The sequence below is a fragment of the Poromitra crassiceps genome, assembly GCF_964638095.1.
Source record: "Poromitra crassiceps genome assembly, chromosome: 1".
Taxonomy (NCBI): Eukaryota; Metazoa; Chordata; class Actinopteri; order Beryciformes; family Melamphaidae; genus Poromitra; species Poromitra crassiceps.
In genome coordinates, this window is record NC_139623.1 from 32,217,937 (window position 1) to 32,237,376 (window position 19,440).

At 42.1% G+C, this 19,440-nt stretch overlaps 1 protein-coding gene across 1 annotated transcript in view; it reads left to right on the forward strand.

Moving 5' to 3' along the window:
• tspoap1 (TSPO associated protein 1) overlaps window positions 1-19,440 on the forward strand; it is a gene marked incomplete at both ends in the record, with an annotated part of 144,127 nt that overhangs the window by 122,399 nt on the left and 2,288 nt on the right. Inside the window, 10 exons of the mRNA XM_083641906.1 lie at window positions 2,628-2,837; window positions 3,169-4,056; window positions 4,841-4,940; window positions 8,537-8,679; window positions 9,547-9,715; window positions 11,286-11,354; window positions 12,270-12,317; window positions 13,706-13,815; window positions 13,932-14,003; window positions 14,175-14,300. Coding sequence (XP_083498032.1) covers window positions 2,628-2,837; window positions 3,169-4,056; window positions 4,841-4,940; window positions 8,537-8,679; window positions 9,547-9,715; window positions 11,286-11,354; window positions 12,270-12,317; window positions 13,706-13,815; window positions 13,932-14,003; window positions 14,175-14,300 — 1,935 coding nt within the window. The remainder of the gene's footprint in view (window positions 1-2,627; window positions 2,838-3,168; window positions 4,057-4,840; window positions 4,941-8,536; window positions 8,680-9,546; window positions 9,716-11,285; window positions 11,355-12,269; window positions 12,318-13,705; window positions 13,816-13,931; window positions 14,004-14,174; window positions 14,301-19,440) is intronic.

Here is a 19,440-nt window from a genome sequence, read left to right on the forward strand (position 1 = left end):
GAGACAGGAGAACACATTGTCCTGAATGAGACAGGATGCAGCATTGTTGAATCAGTTATAACACATGCAGACATGAGACAGGAGAACACATTGTCCTGAATGAGGCAGGATGCAGCATTGTTGAATCAGTTATAACACATGCAGACATGAGACAGGAGAACACATTGTCCTGAATGAGACAGGATGCAGCATTGTTGAATCAGTTATAACACATGCAGACATGAGACAGGAGAACACATTGTCCTGAATGAGACAGGATGCAGCATTGTTGAATCAGTTATAACACATGCAGACATGAGACAGGAGAACACATTGTCCTGAATGAGGCAGGATGCAGCATTGTTGAATCAGTTATAACACATGCAGACATGAGACAGGAGAACACATTGTCCTGAATGAGGCAGGATGCAGCATTGTTGAATCAGTTATAACACATGCAGACATGAGACAGGATAACACATTGTCCTGAATGAGACAGGATGCAGCATTGTTGAATCAGTTATAACACATGCAGACATGAGACAGGAGAACACATTGTCCTGAATGAGACAGGATGCAGCATTGTTGAATCAGTTATAACACATGCAGACATGAGACAGGAGAACACATTGTCCTGAATGAGGCAGGATGCAGCATTGTTGAATCAGTTATAACACATGCAGACATGAGACAGGAGAACACATTGTCCTGAATGAGACAGGATGCAGCATTGTTGAATCAGTTATAACACATGCAGACATGAGACAGGAGAACACATTGTCCTGAATGAGACAGGATGCAGCATTGTTGAATCAGTTATAACACATGCAGACATGAGACAGGAGAACACATTGTCCTGAATGAGACAGGATGCAGCATTGTTGAATCAGTTATAACACACGCAGACATGAGACAGGAGAACACATTGTCCTGAATGAGACAGGATGCAGCATTGTTGAATCAGTTATAACACATGCAGACATGAGACAGGAGAACACATTGTGGTTTGAGGATGCATAGTTCCTTCTCAGAATGTGCAGCGAGAACCTAAGGTTATGAATATAACCCCGGTTTATGATTAATATGAGGGAGGTAACTCACTTTATGGGAATGCATTCCAGCATGACCTACAGAAGCCCTCTATCACTACTACGCCAATCTTGATTGGTTGCTGAAAGTGAATCACTCCATCTCGCCAGGGGGTGGGACCCCCTATATAGACGAGCGCCCCAGAGTGAGAGCCCATCTTTTCCATTCTTCTTGTCTGCAGAAGAACACCTTATCGCAATCTGTTGCTTTGCTAGCTTAACTGTTCATAGCAGTGTAGAAACTGCACTGAGCGCTAGCATTAGCTTCAGTGCCTGCCTACGCCTTCTCCTCCATTGATGTGCTGCAGTCACCTCAAGTGTATCTTGAGTTTTGCTCAAATATTAAGAAGATTAAATCCTTCAAAATGTATACATTTGCATTATAATTCAGGTCAGTCAGCTATTAATATCCCTTTTGTCAGAGTTTTTTTCTTCAATATTTTATTTTCAGTTTTCAAAACATCAACAAACACAAGTAAACTCAGACACAGGGAAAGAAAGAGAGGGGGGGGGGGGGGGACTACATTTCTATGTTACACCATGGTGCTACCAGCTGCTAGAGGTGTCCATGTGCTTCCAAGAGATGTCATATATGGGATCCCACGCTGGGTGAGTCGCAGCGGTCGCCCCTAACCTCATCAAGGTAGGCCAAAAACAGGTCCCAGATAACCGAAAACTTTTTAAGTGAGTTGGTCCATAGGAGCCTGAGTCTCTCCATTCGTATAACGAAGATCATGTCCGCCAACCACGGCTCAAAAGAAGGAGGAGAGGGGGACTTCCATTCCTGCAGAATTAGTTTCTTGGCGACAATAGTCCCCTGTGTCAGAGACTGTTGCACAGCTGTAGGAAAGTTCAAAGAGCAACCAAAGATGGCGATTTCTGCCTCCGGCTGAAGGGTTATTTTGTAGGCTTTAGAATAACAGTCAAATATTTTGGCCCAGAAACCCGCCAATGAAGGGCAGAACCAGAAGGCATGAGACAGAGTACCCTCTGACACCTGTCACACAGTGGTGAGACAGACGGGTAAATCCTGTGCAATTTATGTTTAGAATAGTGAAGACAGTGAGTGACTTTAAACAGGATCAGTTGGTGTCTACTATTAACTGAGCAGAGTTGCACCACGGACTTACTCCTGTCCCATATAATGTCAGATAAATCAATGCCAAGTCCCCCTGCCATTCCTCTCTAATCCTCTCAGTAACCTTTTTGTCAGAGTTAGTGCAGAAGTTCATTGAGTCCTCCTTATATAGTATTGATCTCACTTTGTGAGTCATTTAGCCTACCCTAAGTATAAACGTATCAAATATTTGGTGTACCTTCTTCAAGTTTGGCTGTTACCTTGTGTGCCTTGGCACCAAAAATGGCATGTTGTTCAACTTGATGTTTTATTTACTTTACTCAATACTTATTGGAAATGGAAATGTATAATTTATGAAGATTACACTTCATGTTGACAAATTAAACACTACAGTTTAACAAGGCCATTCTATCTAAATATGGCGACTCATATTGGTGGATACTATAGGTTGAGTGAGTATGTGGATGTGTCCTTTGCTGCAGAGTTACGACAGAGGGATGGTGGAGCCTCCAAGTGACTACCATGCAGACAACAGTCGCTCAGACCTGTCTGACATCCTGGAGGAGGAGGAGGAGGAGCTTTACTCAGACCATGTGGCACAGGCACAGTCCAGGGGATACCTGGGAGAGACACAGTCCAGGGGATACCTGGGAGAGGCACAGTCCAGGGGATACACAGTTGCAGCCAACAGGGTAAACAAATTAGTGGCACCGCATGATTCCTGGGCACATGTACCATACACATGTACATCTTTGTCACTTTGTGACTTTTGCTTTTTGAAAGGAAATATTTACTCCTTGTTTGTCTTTCATAGTTAAGTTCTCATTTAGTGGCCTTGTTTGTTCTGTCATTTTCTTGAATACGCTATTTTGATTCTTTTTGTTTTCTCTTTCCTCTTCTTTTTGCTATGGCTGGTTTTTCCACTGCTTTGTCTTCACTTCCCTTATTTTCACTGAACAATATGATATCTCTTCACACCTTCACCAATCCACTATTGCTTGCCTTGACCCCCGACCCCTGCAGTCACGCAAGTTGGAGCCTCCAGACAGTGATGAGGAGGTTCTTGAGAGGATCCTTAAGTTACCTCCTCAGGTCCAAGTCCACCACAACAAGGAGCTGTTCAGCATTGCCGAATTGACAGAGGAGGAGGACAGTCAAGAAGAGCTTTTGCCCCGCCGCAGACAGCCTCGGTCCAGGGCCAGCCACCATCACCATAAAGAGAGTCACTTCCAAGGCTCAGAACACCACCCCCACAATCCCCAGCGCCACTCACATCATGCCAACCCCTACTCTCACTCTCACCCTCATCATCATCATCATCATCACCACCACCAGCACCTCAGCAGGGATCCCAGAGCCCCAACCAAAGAGACTTCACCCAGGCATGGAGGCTTGCAGGTCAAGCCTAAGATCCAGCACCGGGTGCACTACGCAGACACAGTGGACACCATCAGTTATCCTGAAGAGGAGGACACAAGCATATATGTCGGTCCTAACAGCAGGCGGGCCCGCTGTCCTCCCCAAATGACGCCCCACAGCAGAGAGAGAGCCGTGGCGCTGATCGGAGGGCTAGGGGACCGCCTTAGGAGGGAGGCCATGCTCAAGAGTCAGAAGGCTGTCCCCACAGCGGCCAACCCCAGCCACAGCCTCACACCGCCAGGACCATACCTAGTCAGCAAGACGGTGCGGACGGTGCGGTCACCTACCAGTCACGGGGTGGAGATCGATGTAGAGTACGGCACAGATGACAACGAGGAGCCGGCAGAGTACCGACCCGGGGAGGTGGTGGTGGAGCAGATGAGCTCCGAGTGGTGGGTGGAGGGGGCTCAACTGGACCAGAGCAGAGCCTCCCACCGCCATGGGCCTAAGGCTGATCCACAGGCCATCGTCGCTGCAGGCCAGCAGCAACGGGTGTGTTGTCCCAGCCCCCTCCTCCCCTTTAGAGCAGAGCGGCTGTAACCTTTTGTGTCCTTGTGGAGAAGCCTTCCCGAGGGATTAGTCAACTCGGCAGCTCAGTAGACACCAACTTATCAGGTTAGACATCAGTGTCACAGCAGTAGGACGTCAGGGAGCACTTTGGAGGAGGCACATACAGTATTTGTTCTTACACATGCAAGTACTATGCATTATTTATTAATGGGGATGTCAGCTGATGCAAAAGGTTGAAGCCAGTTCCTCATTCCACTGTGGCTGTATTTAGATCACTTCTGATCTCTCCTCTCCCACCATCTATATAGATTTTGTGTCAGCTGTCCTTGCTAGCTGACTCTGTTGTCCCTCTGTCTAACTGCATTATTTCCTGTTACATTTCAATTCCACTGCAGCTGGGAAACCACATAGCCCCTCTCTTATACTTGTCAGTACTGCCTAGTCTCAGTGGAAATACTTTGATCTGTTTCTGAGCTTTTTGTCTGCTAACGCCACCATAATACAAAAAAAGTAGTGATATTTAACTTGAAAATGAAATAGAAGGATGATGGAAACCCTGGGGTTCTTTGTCATTGCTGAGGTCTCAAGCTCCTATGCACTGTATTACCGCTGCATGAAGTAGCAATTCCAATCATTACATGAATCAAGCTCCATTCACTATTTACTTTTCTCTGAACCCCAGGTGTCCTGTCCTCCCATTGGCACTTCTGTTTCTGTATGATATGCTTTCCTCATTGTTTTGTTTATGTATATATGTGTTGTGCAGGAGGCCAGCCGAATCCCTCCAGTGGAGGCAGGTACCGCATGGGGAGGCCAGGCAGAGCTCTCTTCTCAACCGTCGTGCTCGCAAGCCAGACTGCTCAAAGGTCAGAGGCTCTTTCCCCTTTCGTCCTCCTATTTCTTCCATCTCTTGTTTCTCTCCCTCTCTCACTGAGAAGTGCGCTGGAGGTGTTTAAAGTCATGCTGGCACACCCGTGGCTTCTGTTGGCAAGCCTTCCCCTCTCACGCAGGTTGCTAGTCAGATTAGCACCTTGTGTAGGAAGGGGGCGGGGGCGTCAAGGAGGAGGTGCTGCAGCTGCGGTAGAGAAGTGAGAGAGAGCCTGCTAAGCTGAGAACCGGCTTACCCAAAGTGGCTTCTCATGACAGGAGGAAGTGACAGCCATGGAAATAGTAACCTAGATTAGCCAGCAGTGAAGCTATGTGCTATGTGGAGGAAGGAGTCCCTCTGGTTCTCTCTATCCCCCTCTCCCTCCACTATCCTGGCTCTCTCTCTCCTCTCAGTCATTGTGTCAGTTTGATCAACTAAAGCAGCCCTTGTGGTATGCTTGTGGGGGCACAGTTGGGTACACAGTACACACACAAGCACAAATGTACACGTGCATGCAGATAGAGGAAGGAGCAGAGAGACGTTATGTCCTACTGCAGGGATAATTGACTCATATAAGATACTCAACTTGCTTTGTCCGGGGGCCACTTTTGTATAATGATAGGAGGCCAAACATTAATATATTTTTTTAGTCTGACAATTTTGTGCACACAGGATAGTTAGTTAGGTTAAGTTAGTTAGGCTAAGTTAGTTAAGAACATATAAGTGCGAGTGGCGAGCTGACGGCTGTATTTGACAATTTAGCTGGAGCAAACTTTATTTCACATTAGTTTTCATTGTGAATTAGAAAATAATCGGGGGGCCACTCTGCACCCTATCGCGGGCCGCATCTGGCCCCCGGGCCGCAAGTTGAGTATCACTGGCCTACTGTATCTACTAGAAAATCAGTGAGGATGTGAAAGTGTGCAATTTCTCTGACCCTGACTCTTGCCACAGATGGGCTGATCCTCCCTAATGAGATAGGAGAAGACTTCTCTTCAGTGCAGCTTATGTCCCACTGCAGCACTTCACACTCGCCTGTCTCCGACCCCATAGGCTAGAGTTGTTTTACAAACCCATGTCGTCCACATGGCACACAGTGCTCCAGGCCAAATGTATGGGTTGTTTTGCATGATATCATATTAAAAGCACCTTTAAAAATAGTAGTATAGTCATGTTCTCTCTTGACTGTGTTATCTGTAAACATGTCCCTAAAATTAGACTATAGTGTTTAACATGTCCCTAAATTTAGACTATAGTGTTATCTGTAAGTGTAAACATGTCCCTAAGATTAGACTATAGTGTTATCTGTAAACATGTCCCTAAAATTAGACTATAGTGTTATCTGTAAACATGTCCCTAAAATTAGACTATAGTGTTATCTGTAAACATGTCCCTAAGATTAAGCTATAGTGTTATCTGTAAGTGTAAACATGTCCCTAAGAGTAGACTATAGTGTTATCTGTAAACATGTCCCTAAATTTAGACTATAGTGTTATCTGTAAGTGTAAACATGTCCCTAAGATTAGACTATAGTGTTATCTGTAAACATGTCCCTAAGATTAGACTATAGTGTTATCTGTAAACATGTCCCTAAAATTAGACTATAGTGTTATCTGTAAACATGTCCCTAAGATTAAACTATAGTGTTATCTGTAAACATGTCCCTAAGATTAAACTATAGTGTTATCTGTAAACATGTCCCTAAGATTAGACTATAGTGTTATCTGTAAACATGTCTCTAAGATTAGACTATAGTGTTATCTGTAAACATGTCCCTAAAATTAAACTATGGTGTTATCTGTAAACATGTCCCTAAGATTAAACTATAGTGTTATCTGTAAACATGTCCCTAAAATTAAACTACGGTATAGTGTTATCTGTAAACATGTCTCTAAGATTAGACTATAGTGTTATCTGTAAACATTGTCTCTAAGATTAGAATATAGTGTTATCTGTAAACATGTCCCTAAGATTAGACTATAGTGTTATCTGTAAACATGTCCCTAAGATTAGACTATAGTGTTATCTGTAAACATGTCCCTAAGATTAGACTATAGTGGTATCTGTAAACATTTCCCTAAGATTAGACTATAGTGTTATCTGTAAACATGTCCCTAAGATTAGACTATAGTGGTATCTGTAAACATGTCCCTAAGATTAGACTATAGTGTTATCTGTAAACATGTCCCTAAGATTAGACTATAGTGTTATCTGTAAACATGTCTCTAACATGTCCCTAAGATTAGACTATAGTGTTATCTGTAAACATGTCGCTAATACCTTTTTTACATCAAAAGTCCCACTAATACATGTGTTTTTGTTACTCAGGAAAGCAGCAGGGGGTAGTAGCAGCAGCATCGCCTTTTAAACTTTTATATCGCACTCAACCCGCGTTTCTCCATGGCTGCGGGCTCTCTCTTCCCCCTCCCTTCTCCCTTCTTCTCTCACGGCTGCCCCGGCGCAGTGTCAGGCCAGCCAAAAGAAACTTCCGGGTAAACTTTCAAACTAATGTCATTTAAACAAGTAAATAGCCTGACTGATGCATGTTGGAGAAGAAAAAGGTGTTTCAACAAACGTATCAAAAATACTCGTTGTGATGTTAAGATTACATAATAGTTAAACTGTGGCTGTAAAGCATGACTCAAAATGTTTAACGTTTAACGAGGGTTTTATTTTTGAAAGAGCTAAAGCGGACGACCTACTTACATTCTGACTGACTTGCTGCAGTCTGCGCCTGGGCTGTGGGGTGCACTCGTGCATGAGAGATGCTTTTTTTCTCGTCAATGTAAAGTAATTAAGTGTTAAGAAAGTCGAATTTCAGCCTGTGGGAATCACTGAATCACTGGCTCGCGCTGGAAAAGGGGCGGCACATCAATAGGAGGAGAAGTAGGATCGGAAAATAATGCGTTTGACCACCGCTAAGATTTATATCGCCATGGCGTGCAGAGCCGTCGCATAAAAACCCACCTCACTTGCAGAGTCGCTCTATCGGCTAAACAGCCCGGCTTGGCAACTTTTAGACTGAAGAAAATGCCACTAGTTATACTAGTTAGGATATTAGTGGGATGTTTGGCCAGTCTAACAGGGGCTTAAGATTAGACTATTCTTTGGAGAGAGTGGGTCATGCGCGGCCCCCTTTTGTCATCATTTCCCCTCTCTCTTGGTTGCTGCAGATCATGAACGAGTGCATGTTTCTCAAGCGGATCATACAGCTTAGGATCAGTGGTTTAGCTTGACTACCTCTTTTAAGGACATGCCTGGTCTATGCAAATACAGTTCTTAGCAGCACTGGCATTGGGAGGGGGAGGGGAAGAGTGGGCTCTACCGTTTGACAGATCATCGTAAACTATACGTATGGCTTGTGTGCAAAGCATGTGTGTCTTCACTTCCATGTGTGTCTTCACATTTGCCCCAAACGTCAAGTCTGGACAGACATGGATGTCGACTGCTCACTTGTTGGCCGAGGCATATGTCCGCGGTGCGGTCGTTCTAGTTTTTTTTTTTTTAATTACATGGATCCGGTGCCAAGCTTTAATAAACTGTGGCAGTAAATGTTTTTCTTTAAGTGTTTTAACTGCATGTGTGTCTCTGCAGGTTGTGACGAGTCACCGAAGATGATAGGTGACAAAGACATACGCATCTTTGTGGCCCTCTTCCCCTATGATCCTGTCACCATGTCACCCAATCCTGACGCTGCTGAGGAAGAGCTACCTTTCAGTGAAGGACAGATCATCAAAGTATGCCACTTGGAATAACACTGATATCCCTGCATGTTTTCCACTCAAAATATCCCTGATCAGCCTGATATCAGACTGAATTGTCAACTCATACGTGGAATGTTCAAATTAATGAATGCCTGTGAACGAGTATGAAATCCTGTAGTCCTGAAACTTAAGAGTGAAGACAGATACGATGGTAGTTTGCCACACAATGCTCTGTAGACAAGCGAGACAGTGGTGTTTCCTTCTAGCGGCAAGAGATGACCATCCCACTTTCTCATAGAGAATGCAATGATGTGTTGTAAGTTTGTCACTGGTTATAAATCTAAGAGCACTGTGGTAAACAGAAATCCAGGGGTTTGAGTGTCATGACCCCAGTGTGCATATACATTACATCTGCAATAATCAAGCACCGATAAAAATGTTGCTTGTACAATTCGTACCCCTACTCACTGTATGGAATTTCTTATTTCTAAAAAAAAATAAGCCAAGTTTAAACTTTAGTTTTTTAGTTAGTTCGTTGACATGGGTTTTATAAAAGACAATTTGTCATCTAACCTAGATACTTATAGTACTGAACTATTGAATTTGAGCCCCATTTATAATACTAATGTTAAAATTCATAGTATTTTTTGAACGAGAAAAGAGCATAGTCTTATCTGGGTTTAACACTAACGTAAGCTTAGTCAAGGAATTTTAAATTGCCACAAAATCTGACTGTACTGTAGATTAGTAAATGGCTTGCGGTGGCACTGACTCACGCCACCGGGCAAGGGCTTGCTTTTTTCTCCACATTTCTCGGGTCTACAGATTCCCCGGTCTGTTTTACCACTTCTCTACGTTTACCGTAACACTTACAGTATATTTCAACACTCCCTTCCCCAGGTATATGGAGATAAAGATGCAGATGGGTTCTACCGAGGGGAGTCTGCCGGTCATCTGGGATATGTGCCGTGTAACATGGTGTCAGAGATCCAGGTGGAGGACGAGGAGACCCGACAGCAGCTGCTGCAGCAGGGCTTCTTGTCCACAGCGGCCTCCATGGAGAAAATAGGTAGGTAACGCTGTCAGTCAAAGGTTTACCTAACAACTACCCTAAAGTGACGCCTATTTTCCGATTTTGTCAGCCCTAATTATGTTGTCTGCTACTCAGTTTTTTATTGGACTGAAAAATTAGGACATTTGGACATCCTTAACACTAGGTGTTTTTTTTTTATATTTTATTCATAATACCATTGTTCATGTTTAAGTGGTAAGTGAAAATAGCAGCACAAGTGTTCCAGAAGCCACTATTTAGAATTGTATACATGTACCGTACCTGTTTTATTATTCAATTTATTCAGTTATTCTGTCTTTTTTATGATCCTTAAATTGTCCAACTGTGAAAAGATATTTGCTTGGGACACATATTTGTGCCTGCAATCTCCTCAAAGGAGAAATGAATGCTGAAAAATAAACGCTCCCTCTGGCCTGTAGGCACAGAGAGAGCTCTCATCAGCTTCTACTTGCTTTAATTTTTTTTTTTTTTTTTTTTTTTAATTACGAAAATGGTTCCCTATGGGTTATGCCTTTATGGTTTCTTTTGCACTTGCTGTGTTCCTATTGAGGAAATCATAACCATCTATTCTCAAGCACATGGTAGTCATTGACTGCATTAAAGGGATCGTTTGGATTTTTTTGATGTGGGGTTGTATGAGGTACTTGCCAACAGTCAGTGTACTACATGCAGTAGAATGCACCCGGCGCGGCCCCAGTTTGGAGAAATGCAGACCAGCCCCATCAGGCAAGAGCTGTCTGCTGAGTGTGAATGGGGTCATGAGCAAAAACGTAAAACAAATAAATGCCTGGTGTAATACAAGTCTCCACAAGCCCTGAGATGCGAAGTTGACTTGGAAAAATGTCATTTACACCCTGTTTTTAGCTGAAATCTGCACTGGAGCCAGGTGCTCGAGCTATGAGAAGAAGAAGAAGAAGAAGAAGAAGGGAGGGGCCAGCTGCACATGGCTAAATCTCATCTTAAAAACAGGGTGTAAATTACGTCTTTTAATGTCAACTTGGCATCTCAGGGCTTGTAGAGACATGGATTACACCAGGTGAGCACTATGGAAGCTTTTTTTTTCTTTCGGTTTCTTACATTTTTCCTCGTGACCCCGTTCACACTCAGCAGACAGCTCTACTTGCCCGATGCGGCCGGTCTCCATTTCTCCAAACTGGGACCGCGCTGGCTGCACTCTACTGCATGTAGTACACTGACTGTCGGCAAGTACCTCATATGACCCCACATCAAAAAATCCGAACTATCCCTTTAAAAAAACATAAGTCAAAGTGTTTGCCTGTGGTGTAAGTGGTAGCGAGCGCTAGAGCAAGCCACCCAGCAAATCAAGCTGACACTTGGCTTCTGTTTCCTGCTTTCTACCCGGAGCGCTCTCTGCAGATGCTTTTAACTCTTTCACTTCCACTTGGTCTCACTGCTGTATGTGCTGCTTATTGGTTGTCATTTTAAATTGCTCTTCACTGGCCTCTCATTCTGTCCTCTTTGTCCGGTCTGCTTCTCTCAATATGGCACCTCTGTGTTTCTTTTTGGTTTCAAATTTTTGGTTTTCCTTTCTTAAAACTCCATAAAGGCACTCGCACACACGCACAGCTTCCACGTCGCCCTGTCCCACCGCCCAAACCCAGACGATCCAACAAAGGTGTGTCTCGCTGCAGACTGTGGCTGTCTGCCTCCCTCCTTTGTTCTCTCCATCTCTGGTTTGCCTCTCTCTCTCTCTCTCTCTCTCTCTCTCTCTCTCTCTCTCTGTCTTTCTCTCTCTCTCTCTTTCTCTCTCTCTCTCTCTCTCTCTCTTTCTCTCTCTCTCTCTGTCTTTCTCTCTCTCTCTTTCTCTTTAGCTTTTGCTCTTTCAGTTGCTGCCTCTCACTCAACGAGCAGAGGGGATTTTTAGGTTAGCTACTGTACTGTAGTAATGCAATGAAATCAGACAGCTCCATAAGATTAGGGTAATAGTATCCCATGACGATGCATATTCATAGTCTATACAGACCATACAGACCTACTATTCCACTTTATATCTTACTACTCAGGCTATCCAGCATAACACATTAATAACACCTGAAAAACAGGCTTCATAACAGTTAAAAGGCATATCCATAAACACTGATCAGCTTCCACAGCGCATTCATGTAATTATTTAATTTGTGACATAGCAGTGGAACTAAGATTATATGGTGATACTGTATATGTGTTACACCATGGACACATTATATGGTATATTATACCTCAAGTGAGTCAGCTTGTTGACTGGAAATGTGAAAATAAAAATCTTGCCAATATTCTTCTCTAACTGTATGTCACAAATGAATTACACGACCACATAATGTTTACTTGTTGGAACATCCATCCCCTCTGATCTCCTCCATCTGTGCCTTTGTTCACTCCAGTGTGAAGACTGATGTGTAACTTCAGACAGATGTTTGTTTTGGCCTTAAGGAATAACTTGGGCCTGGTAGTAGCTGCTTATTCTGTGATAGTGCATCCGAGCCTCAGAGGAGCAGATCAAAGCACTTGAACTTGCTTAATGGGCTCTTTCCCCTCACTCCATCTCTTCCAGTGGAGTCTGCAGCACTCTGGGAGGAGAGCGTAGACTCCTCCAGTCAAGGTTTGTAGCCGGCCCCGCCTTCCCTCTGCCTTTTTGTTTTTCACTAGCATGATCGGATGACCGCCTCAGAGTCCAGTGGAGATCAGCATGCCTCTGCCCGCTTACATATCATCCTCTGACCTCTTACCTTCTCTTTCCCTGTTCCATTTTAATGGTACTGTATGGTAACTGTATTCTGGATGCGGATCACCCCAGGACTCATCTTCCCCTCATCCGGCTCCATTAGGGACTGTTTGATTTTATTTTGGGGGTATATGGAGAAAAAAAAAGTAAAAACTCTCGCTGACACAGAAAGTGTTTATGATGCTCTGCGTTGGCTTGAGGGGAGAAGTACCTCAAGTGACTAAATAACAAAAGCTAGAATTGAGTATTTCAGAAAATAGATGGCAAGGGTACAGTAAATCTAAAAAATAAAATAAAAAAAGACGATTGCCTAAAGCCATTTTCTTCATAAACCCCCATTTACAAAGAGCAAGTGGTCCCTTATCCTAACTCCCTTTCTCATTCACAGTTTAACTGCCATCAGTGAATGAACTACTCATTTCTGTCTTTATTTTCACGGTTGAGAGGGGGCAGCAGGTGTTTAGTAATAGTGTACAGTAGTATCTCAATCCTTTCCCTTGGCCATTGTATCGACGTGCCACATCATACACTGAAAAATATCATTATGGTTTCACTTCTGATGGTTATCATAGATAATAATAATAATGATAATAATAATAATAATAATAATAATAATCTATCAAAGGATGTTTTTGAAAATAGCAAAAAGCAGTGGAGCAGCGAACGGGGCAGCCAATAGGGCAGCAAGGGGGTAAATTGGACAAGTATAATTGGGGACAAAATGGGGGGAAATCATTTAAAAAAATCCCCATGGATTGATTTAGTCATTTTAGAGATTTTGTAAGGGATAGTATTTCATCTAAAGGCAAATATCTGCAGTCAGATGAAAGAAAAATACAATGGTAAATTACAATTGGACATTGCAGTGCTTGTGTTGCAGAGCGTTATGAAACACATTAGTTTACTATTATTGCCAAAGTATCGTCATACTATACTATGAATCTCTAGCCATTTCCTCCTCAAATGGTTGCTCTACCCGATATGTGGAAAAGACAGGAAAACTTGAACTGATGACACTATTTTGATGGAAAAGCACAAACTGTCAAAGTGCCTTGATGTGAATCATCTGTTGTTGTTTTTTTACATTTTTTTTTTTTTACCTAATGTGTTTAATTGCAGTGGTGTGACATGTTGTCAGCATAGCATGACACTGAGTGAGTATGACATGCATGCTGATGAGCTCATTGGAATTGCCAAAATGCCTTGCTGCTCTAATTGGCAGGATGCGAGACAGTAGTGTATGTGCGTCTGTGTTTGACTGACAGATCCCAGCCAGACTGTTGCTGCCGCAGGGAAGCCGGCCACAGAAGCTCGCAGGATGGTGGCCATCTTTGATTACGATCCTCGAGAGAGTTCCCCCAACACCGATATAGAGGTCAGAATTGCAAATACGTGAAGCACCTCGTCCCAGTACAGGTTAATATTTTATTCAGGAGGCAAGACTGGGTATGTGTATTGTCTGCTCATTATCTGCATTATCACCCCATTCAGGCTGAGCTGACCTTCAGCGCGGGGGACATCATACATGTGTTTGGTGATATGGATGATGATGGCTTCTTCTACGTAAGTTCCTTTTAAATTACTGGAGAACTTCAGGTGGTAATGCAAAATCTGTTTGTTTGGGGTGGGGGGGAAGTAGTCATTGCTGTAGTGTTTTTGCACTGCACTTCCTCAAACAGCATGTCCTTTGCTGTTGAAATGCACCCTGATGTATTTTGTCCTCATGCATTCCAGGGAGACTTGAATGGACACAAAGGCCTGGTGCCCTCCAACTTCCTGCAGGCCTTACCAGAGGAGGCTCCGCCTCCATCAGGGCCGACGCACGCCCAGCCTGCGCCCCAACCCAACAAAGAACCACAGGTAGCTTGACAGCTCTTTGTATTGACTGCATATGGGACTGTTACACCATGGACACATTCATGACTAGTAGTCAGCATACATCATCACATCACGCCATAAAGTTTCTTTCAATTCTTACTGTCTTCTTTTCATAACTTGTGTTTTCAGTGTCTGGTTGCTGCCTTTTTCTCTGATGTGATGCTATAATTTTGCCCTGTTGCATTTCTTTTGCCTCCACCATTTCCTGCATGGCCTTTTGCAGAAGCAGAAACGAACTGTACACTTTGAGACTTGATCGTAAGTGTGTCTGCTAGGTCTACTGTATTATCTTCACTGATAAACACTAGTGTCTGCTAGGTCTACTGTATTATCTTCACTGATAAACACTAGTGTCTGGTCTGCTAGGTCTACTGTATTATCTTCACTGATAAACACTAGTGTCTGGTCTGCTAGGTCTACTGTATTATCTTTACAGTGATAAACACTAGTGTATGCTAGGTCTACTGTATTATCTTCACACTGATAAACACTAGTGTCTGCTAGGTCTACTGTATTATCTTCACAGTGCTAAACACTAGTGTCTGCTAGGTCTACTGTATTATCTTCACAGTGATAAACACTAGTGTCTGCTAGGTCTACTGTATTATCTTCACAGTGATAAACACTAGTGTCTGCTAGGTCTACTGTATTATCTTCACTGATAAACACTAGTGTCTGCTAGGTCTACTGTATTATCTTCACAGTGCTAAACACTAGTGTCTGCTAGGTCTACTGTATTATCTTCACAGATAAACACTAGTGTCTGCTAGGTCTACTGTATTATCTTCACAGTGCTAAACACTAGTGTCTGCTAGGTCTACTGTATATCTTCACTGATAAATACTAGTGTCTGCTAGGTCTACTGTATTATCTTCACAGTGCTAAACACTAGTGTCTGCTAGGTCTACTGTATTATCTTCACAGTGATAAACACTAGTGTCTGCTAGGTCTACTGTATTATCTTCACAGTGATAAACACTAGTGTCTGCTAGGTCTACTGTATTATCTTCACAGTGATACACACTAGTGTCTGCTAGGTCTACTGTATATCTTCACTGATAAACACTAGTATCTGCTAGGTCTACTGTATATCTTCACTGATAAACACTAGTGTCTGCTAGGTCTACTGCATTATCTTCACAGTGATAAACACTAGTGTCTGCTAGGTCTACTGTATTATCTTCACAGTGATAAACACTAGTGTCTGCTAGGTCTACTGTATTATCTTCACAGTGATACACACTAGTGTCTGCTAGGTCTACTGTATTATCTTCACAGTGATACACACTAGTGTCTGCTAGGTCTACTGTATATCTTCACTGATAAACACTAGTGTCTGCTAGGTCTACTGTATTATCTTCACAGTGATAAACACTAGTGTCTGCTAGGTCTACTGTATTATCTTCACAGTGATAAACACTAGTGTCTGCTAGGTCTACTGTATTATCTTCACAGTGCTAAACACTAGTGTCTGCTAGGTCTACTGTATTATCTTCACAGTGATAAACACTAGTATCTGCTAGGTCTACTGTATTATCTTCACAGTGATAAACACTAGTGTCTGCTAGGTCTACTGTATTATCTTCACAGTGATAAACACTAGTATCTGTTAGGTCTACTGTATTATCTTCACAGTGATAAACACTAGTGTCTGCTAGGTCTACTGTATTATCTTCACAGTGATAAACACTAGTGTCTGCTAGGTCTACTGTATTATCTTCACACTAAACACTAGTGTCTGCTAGGTCTACTGTATTATCTTCACAGTGATAAACACTAGTGTCTGCTAGGTCTACTGTATTATCTTCACAGTGATAAACACTAGTGTCTGCTAGGTCTACTGTATTATCTTCACAGTGATAAACACTAGTGTCTGCTAGGTCTACTGTATTATCTTCACAGTGATAAACACTAGTGTCTGCTAGGTCTACTGTATTATCTTCACAGTGATAAACACTAGTGTCTGCTAGGTCTACTGTATTATCTTCACAGTGATAAACACTAGTATCTGTTAGGTCTACTGTATTATCTTCACAGTGATAAACACTAGTGTCTGCTAGGTCTACTGTATTATCTTCACAGTGATAAACACTAGTGTCTGCTAGGTCTACTGTATTATCTTCACAGTGATAAACACTAGTGTCTGCTAGGTCTACTGTATTATCTTCACTGATAAACAGTAGTGTCTGCTAGGTCTACTGCATTATCTTCACAGTGATAAACACTAGTGTCTGCTAGGTCTACTGTATTATCTTCACAGTGATAAACACTAGTGTCTGCTAGGTCTACTGTATTATCTTCACAGTGATAAACACTAGTGTCTGCTAGGTCTACTGTATTATCTTCACAGTGATAAACACTAGTGTCTGCTAGGTCTACTGTATTATCTTCACAGTGATAAACACTAGTGTCTGCTAGGTCTACTGTATTATCTTCACAGTGATAAACACTAGTATCTGCTAGGTCTACTGTATTATCTTCACAGTGATACACACTAGTGTCTGCTAGGTCTACTGTATTATCTTCACAGTGATAAACACTAGTGTCTGCTAGGTCTACTGTATTATCTTCACAGTGATAAACACTAGTGTCTGCTAGGTCTACTGTATTATCTTCACAGATAAACACTAGTGTCTGCTAGGTCTACTGTATTATCTTCATAGTGCTAAACACTAGTGTCTGCTAGGTCTACTGTATTATCTTCACAGTGATAAACACTAGTATCTGCTAGGTCTACTGTATTATCTTCACACTGATAAACACTAGTGTCTGCTAGGTCTACTGTATTATCTTCACAGTGATAAACACTAGTGTCTGCTAGGTCTACTGTATTATCTTCACACTAAACACTAGTGTCTGCTAGGTCTACTGTATTATCTTCACAGTGATAAACACTAGTGTCTGCTAGGTCTACTGTATTATCTTCACAGTGATAAACACTAGTGTCTGCTAGGTCTACTGTATTATCTTCACAGTGATAAACACTAGTATCTGCTAGGTCTACTGTATTATCTTCACAGTGATAAACACTAGTGTCTGCTAGGTCTACTGTATTATCTTCACAGTGATAAACACTAGTGTCTGCTAGGTCTACTGTATATCTTCACTGATAAACACTAGTATCTGCTAGGTCTACTGTATTATCTTCACAGTGATAAACACTAGTGTCTGCTAGGTCTACTGTATTATCTTCACTGATAAACACTAGTGTCTGCTAGGTCTACTGTATTATCTTCACAGTGATAAACACTAGTGTCTGCTAGGTCTACTGTATTATCTTCACAGTGATAAACACTAGTGTCTGCTAGGTCTACTGTATATCTTCACTGATAAACACTAGTATCTGCTAGGTCTACTGTATTATCTTCACAGTGATAAACACTAGTGTCTGCTAGGTCTACTGTATTATCTTCACAGTGATAAACACTAGTGTCTGCTAGGTCTACTGTATTATCTTCACTGATAAACACTAATGTCTGCTAGGTCTACTGTATATCTTCACTGATAAACACTAGTGTCTGCTAGGTCTACTGTATATCTTCACTGATAAACACTAGTGTCTGCTAGGTCTACTGTATTATCTTCACACTAAACACTAGTGTCTGCTAGGTCTACTGTATTATCTTCACAGTGATAAACACTAGTGTCTGCTAGGTCTACTGTATTATCTTCACAGTGATAAACACTAGTGTCTGCTAGGTCTACTGTATTATCTTCACAGTGATAAACACTAGTGTCTGCTAGGTCTACTGTATTATCTTCACAGTGATAAACACTAGTGTCTGCTAGGTCTACTGTATTATCTTCACAGTGATAAACACTAGTGTCTGCTAGGTCTACTGTATTATCTTCACAGTGATAAACACTAGTATCTGTTAGGTCTACTGTATTATCTTCACAGTGATAAACACTAGTGTCTGCTAGGTCTACTGTATTATCTTCACAGTGATAAACACTAGTGTCTGCTAGGTCTACTGTATTATCTTCACAGTGATAAACACTAGTGTCTGCTAGGTCTACTGTATTATCTTCACTGATAAACAGTAGTGTCTGCTAGGTCTACTGCATTATCTTCACAGTGATAAACACTAGTGTCTGCTAGGTCTACTGTATTATCTTCACAGTGATAAACACTAGTGTCTGCTAGGTCTACTGTATTATCTTCACAGTGATAAACACTAGTGTCTGCTAGGTCTACTGTATTATCTTCACAGTGATAAACACTAGTGTCTGCTAGGTCTACTGTATTATCTTCACAGTGATAAACACTAGTGTCTGCTAGGTCTACTGTATTATCTTCACAGTGATAAACACTAGTGTCTGCTAGGTCTACTGTATTATCTTCACAGTGATAAACACTAGTGTCTGCTAGGTCTACTGTATTATCTTCACAGTGATAAACACTAGTATCTGCTAGGTCTACTGTATTATCTTCACAGTGATACACACTAGTGTCTGCTAGGTCTACTGTATTATCTTCACAGTGATAAACACTAGTGTCTGCTAGGTCTACTGTATTATCTTCACAGTGATAAACACTAGTGTCTGCTAGGTCTACTGTATTATCTTCACAGATAAACACTAGTGTCTGCTAGGTCTACTGTATTATCTTCATAGTGCTAAACACTAGTGTCTGCTAGGTCTACTGTATTATCTTCACAGTGATAAACACTAGTATCTGCTAGGTCTACTGTATTATCTTCACACTGATAAACACTAGTGTCTGCTAGGTCTACTGTATTATCTTCACAGTGATAAACACTAGTGTCTGCTAGGTCTACTGTATTATCTTCACACTAAACACTAGTGTCTGCTAGGTCTACTGTATTATCTTCACAGTGATAAACACTAGTGTCTGCTAGGTCTACTGTATTATCTTCACAGTGATAAACACTAGTGTCTGCTAGGTCTACTGTATTATCTTCACAGTGATAAACACTAGTATCTGCTAGGTCTACTGTATTATCTTCACAGTGATAAACACTAGTGTCTGCTAGGTCTACTGTATTATCTTCACAGTGATAAACACTAGTGTCTGCTAGGTCTACTGTATATCTTCACTGATAAACACTAGTATCTGCTAGGTCTACTGTATTATCTTCACAGTGATAAACACTAGTGT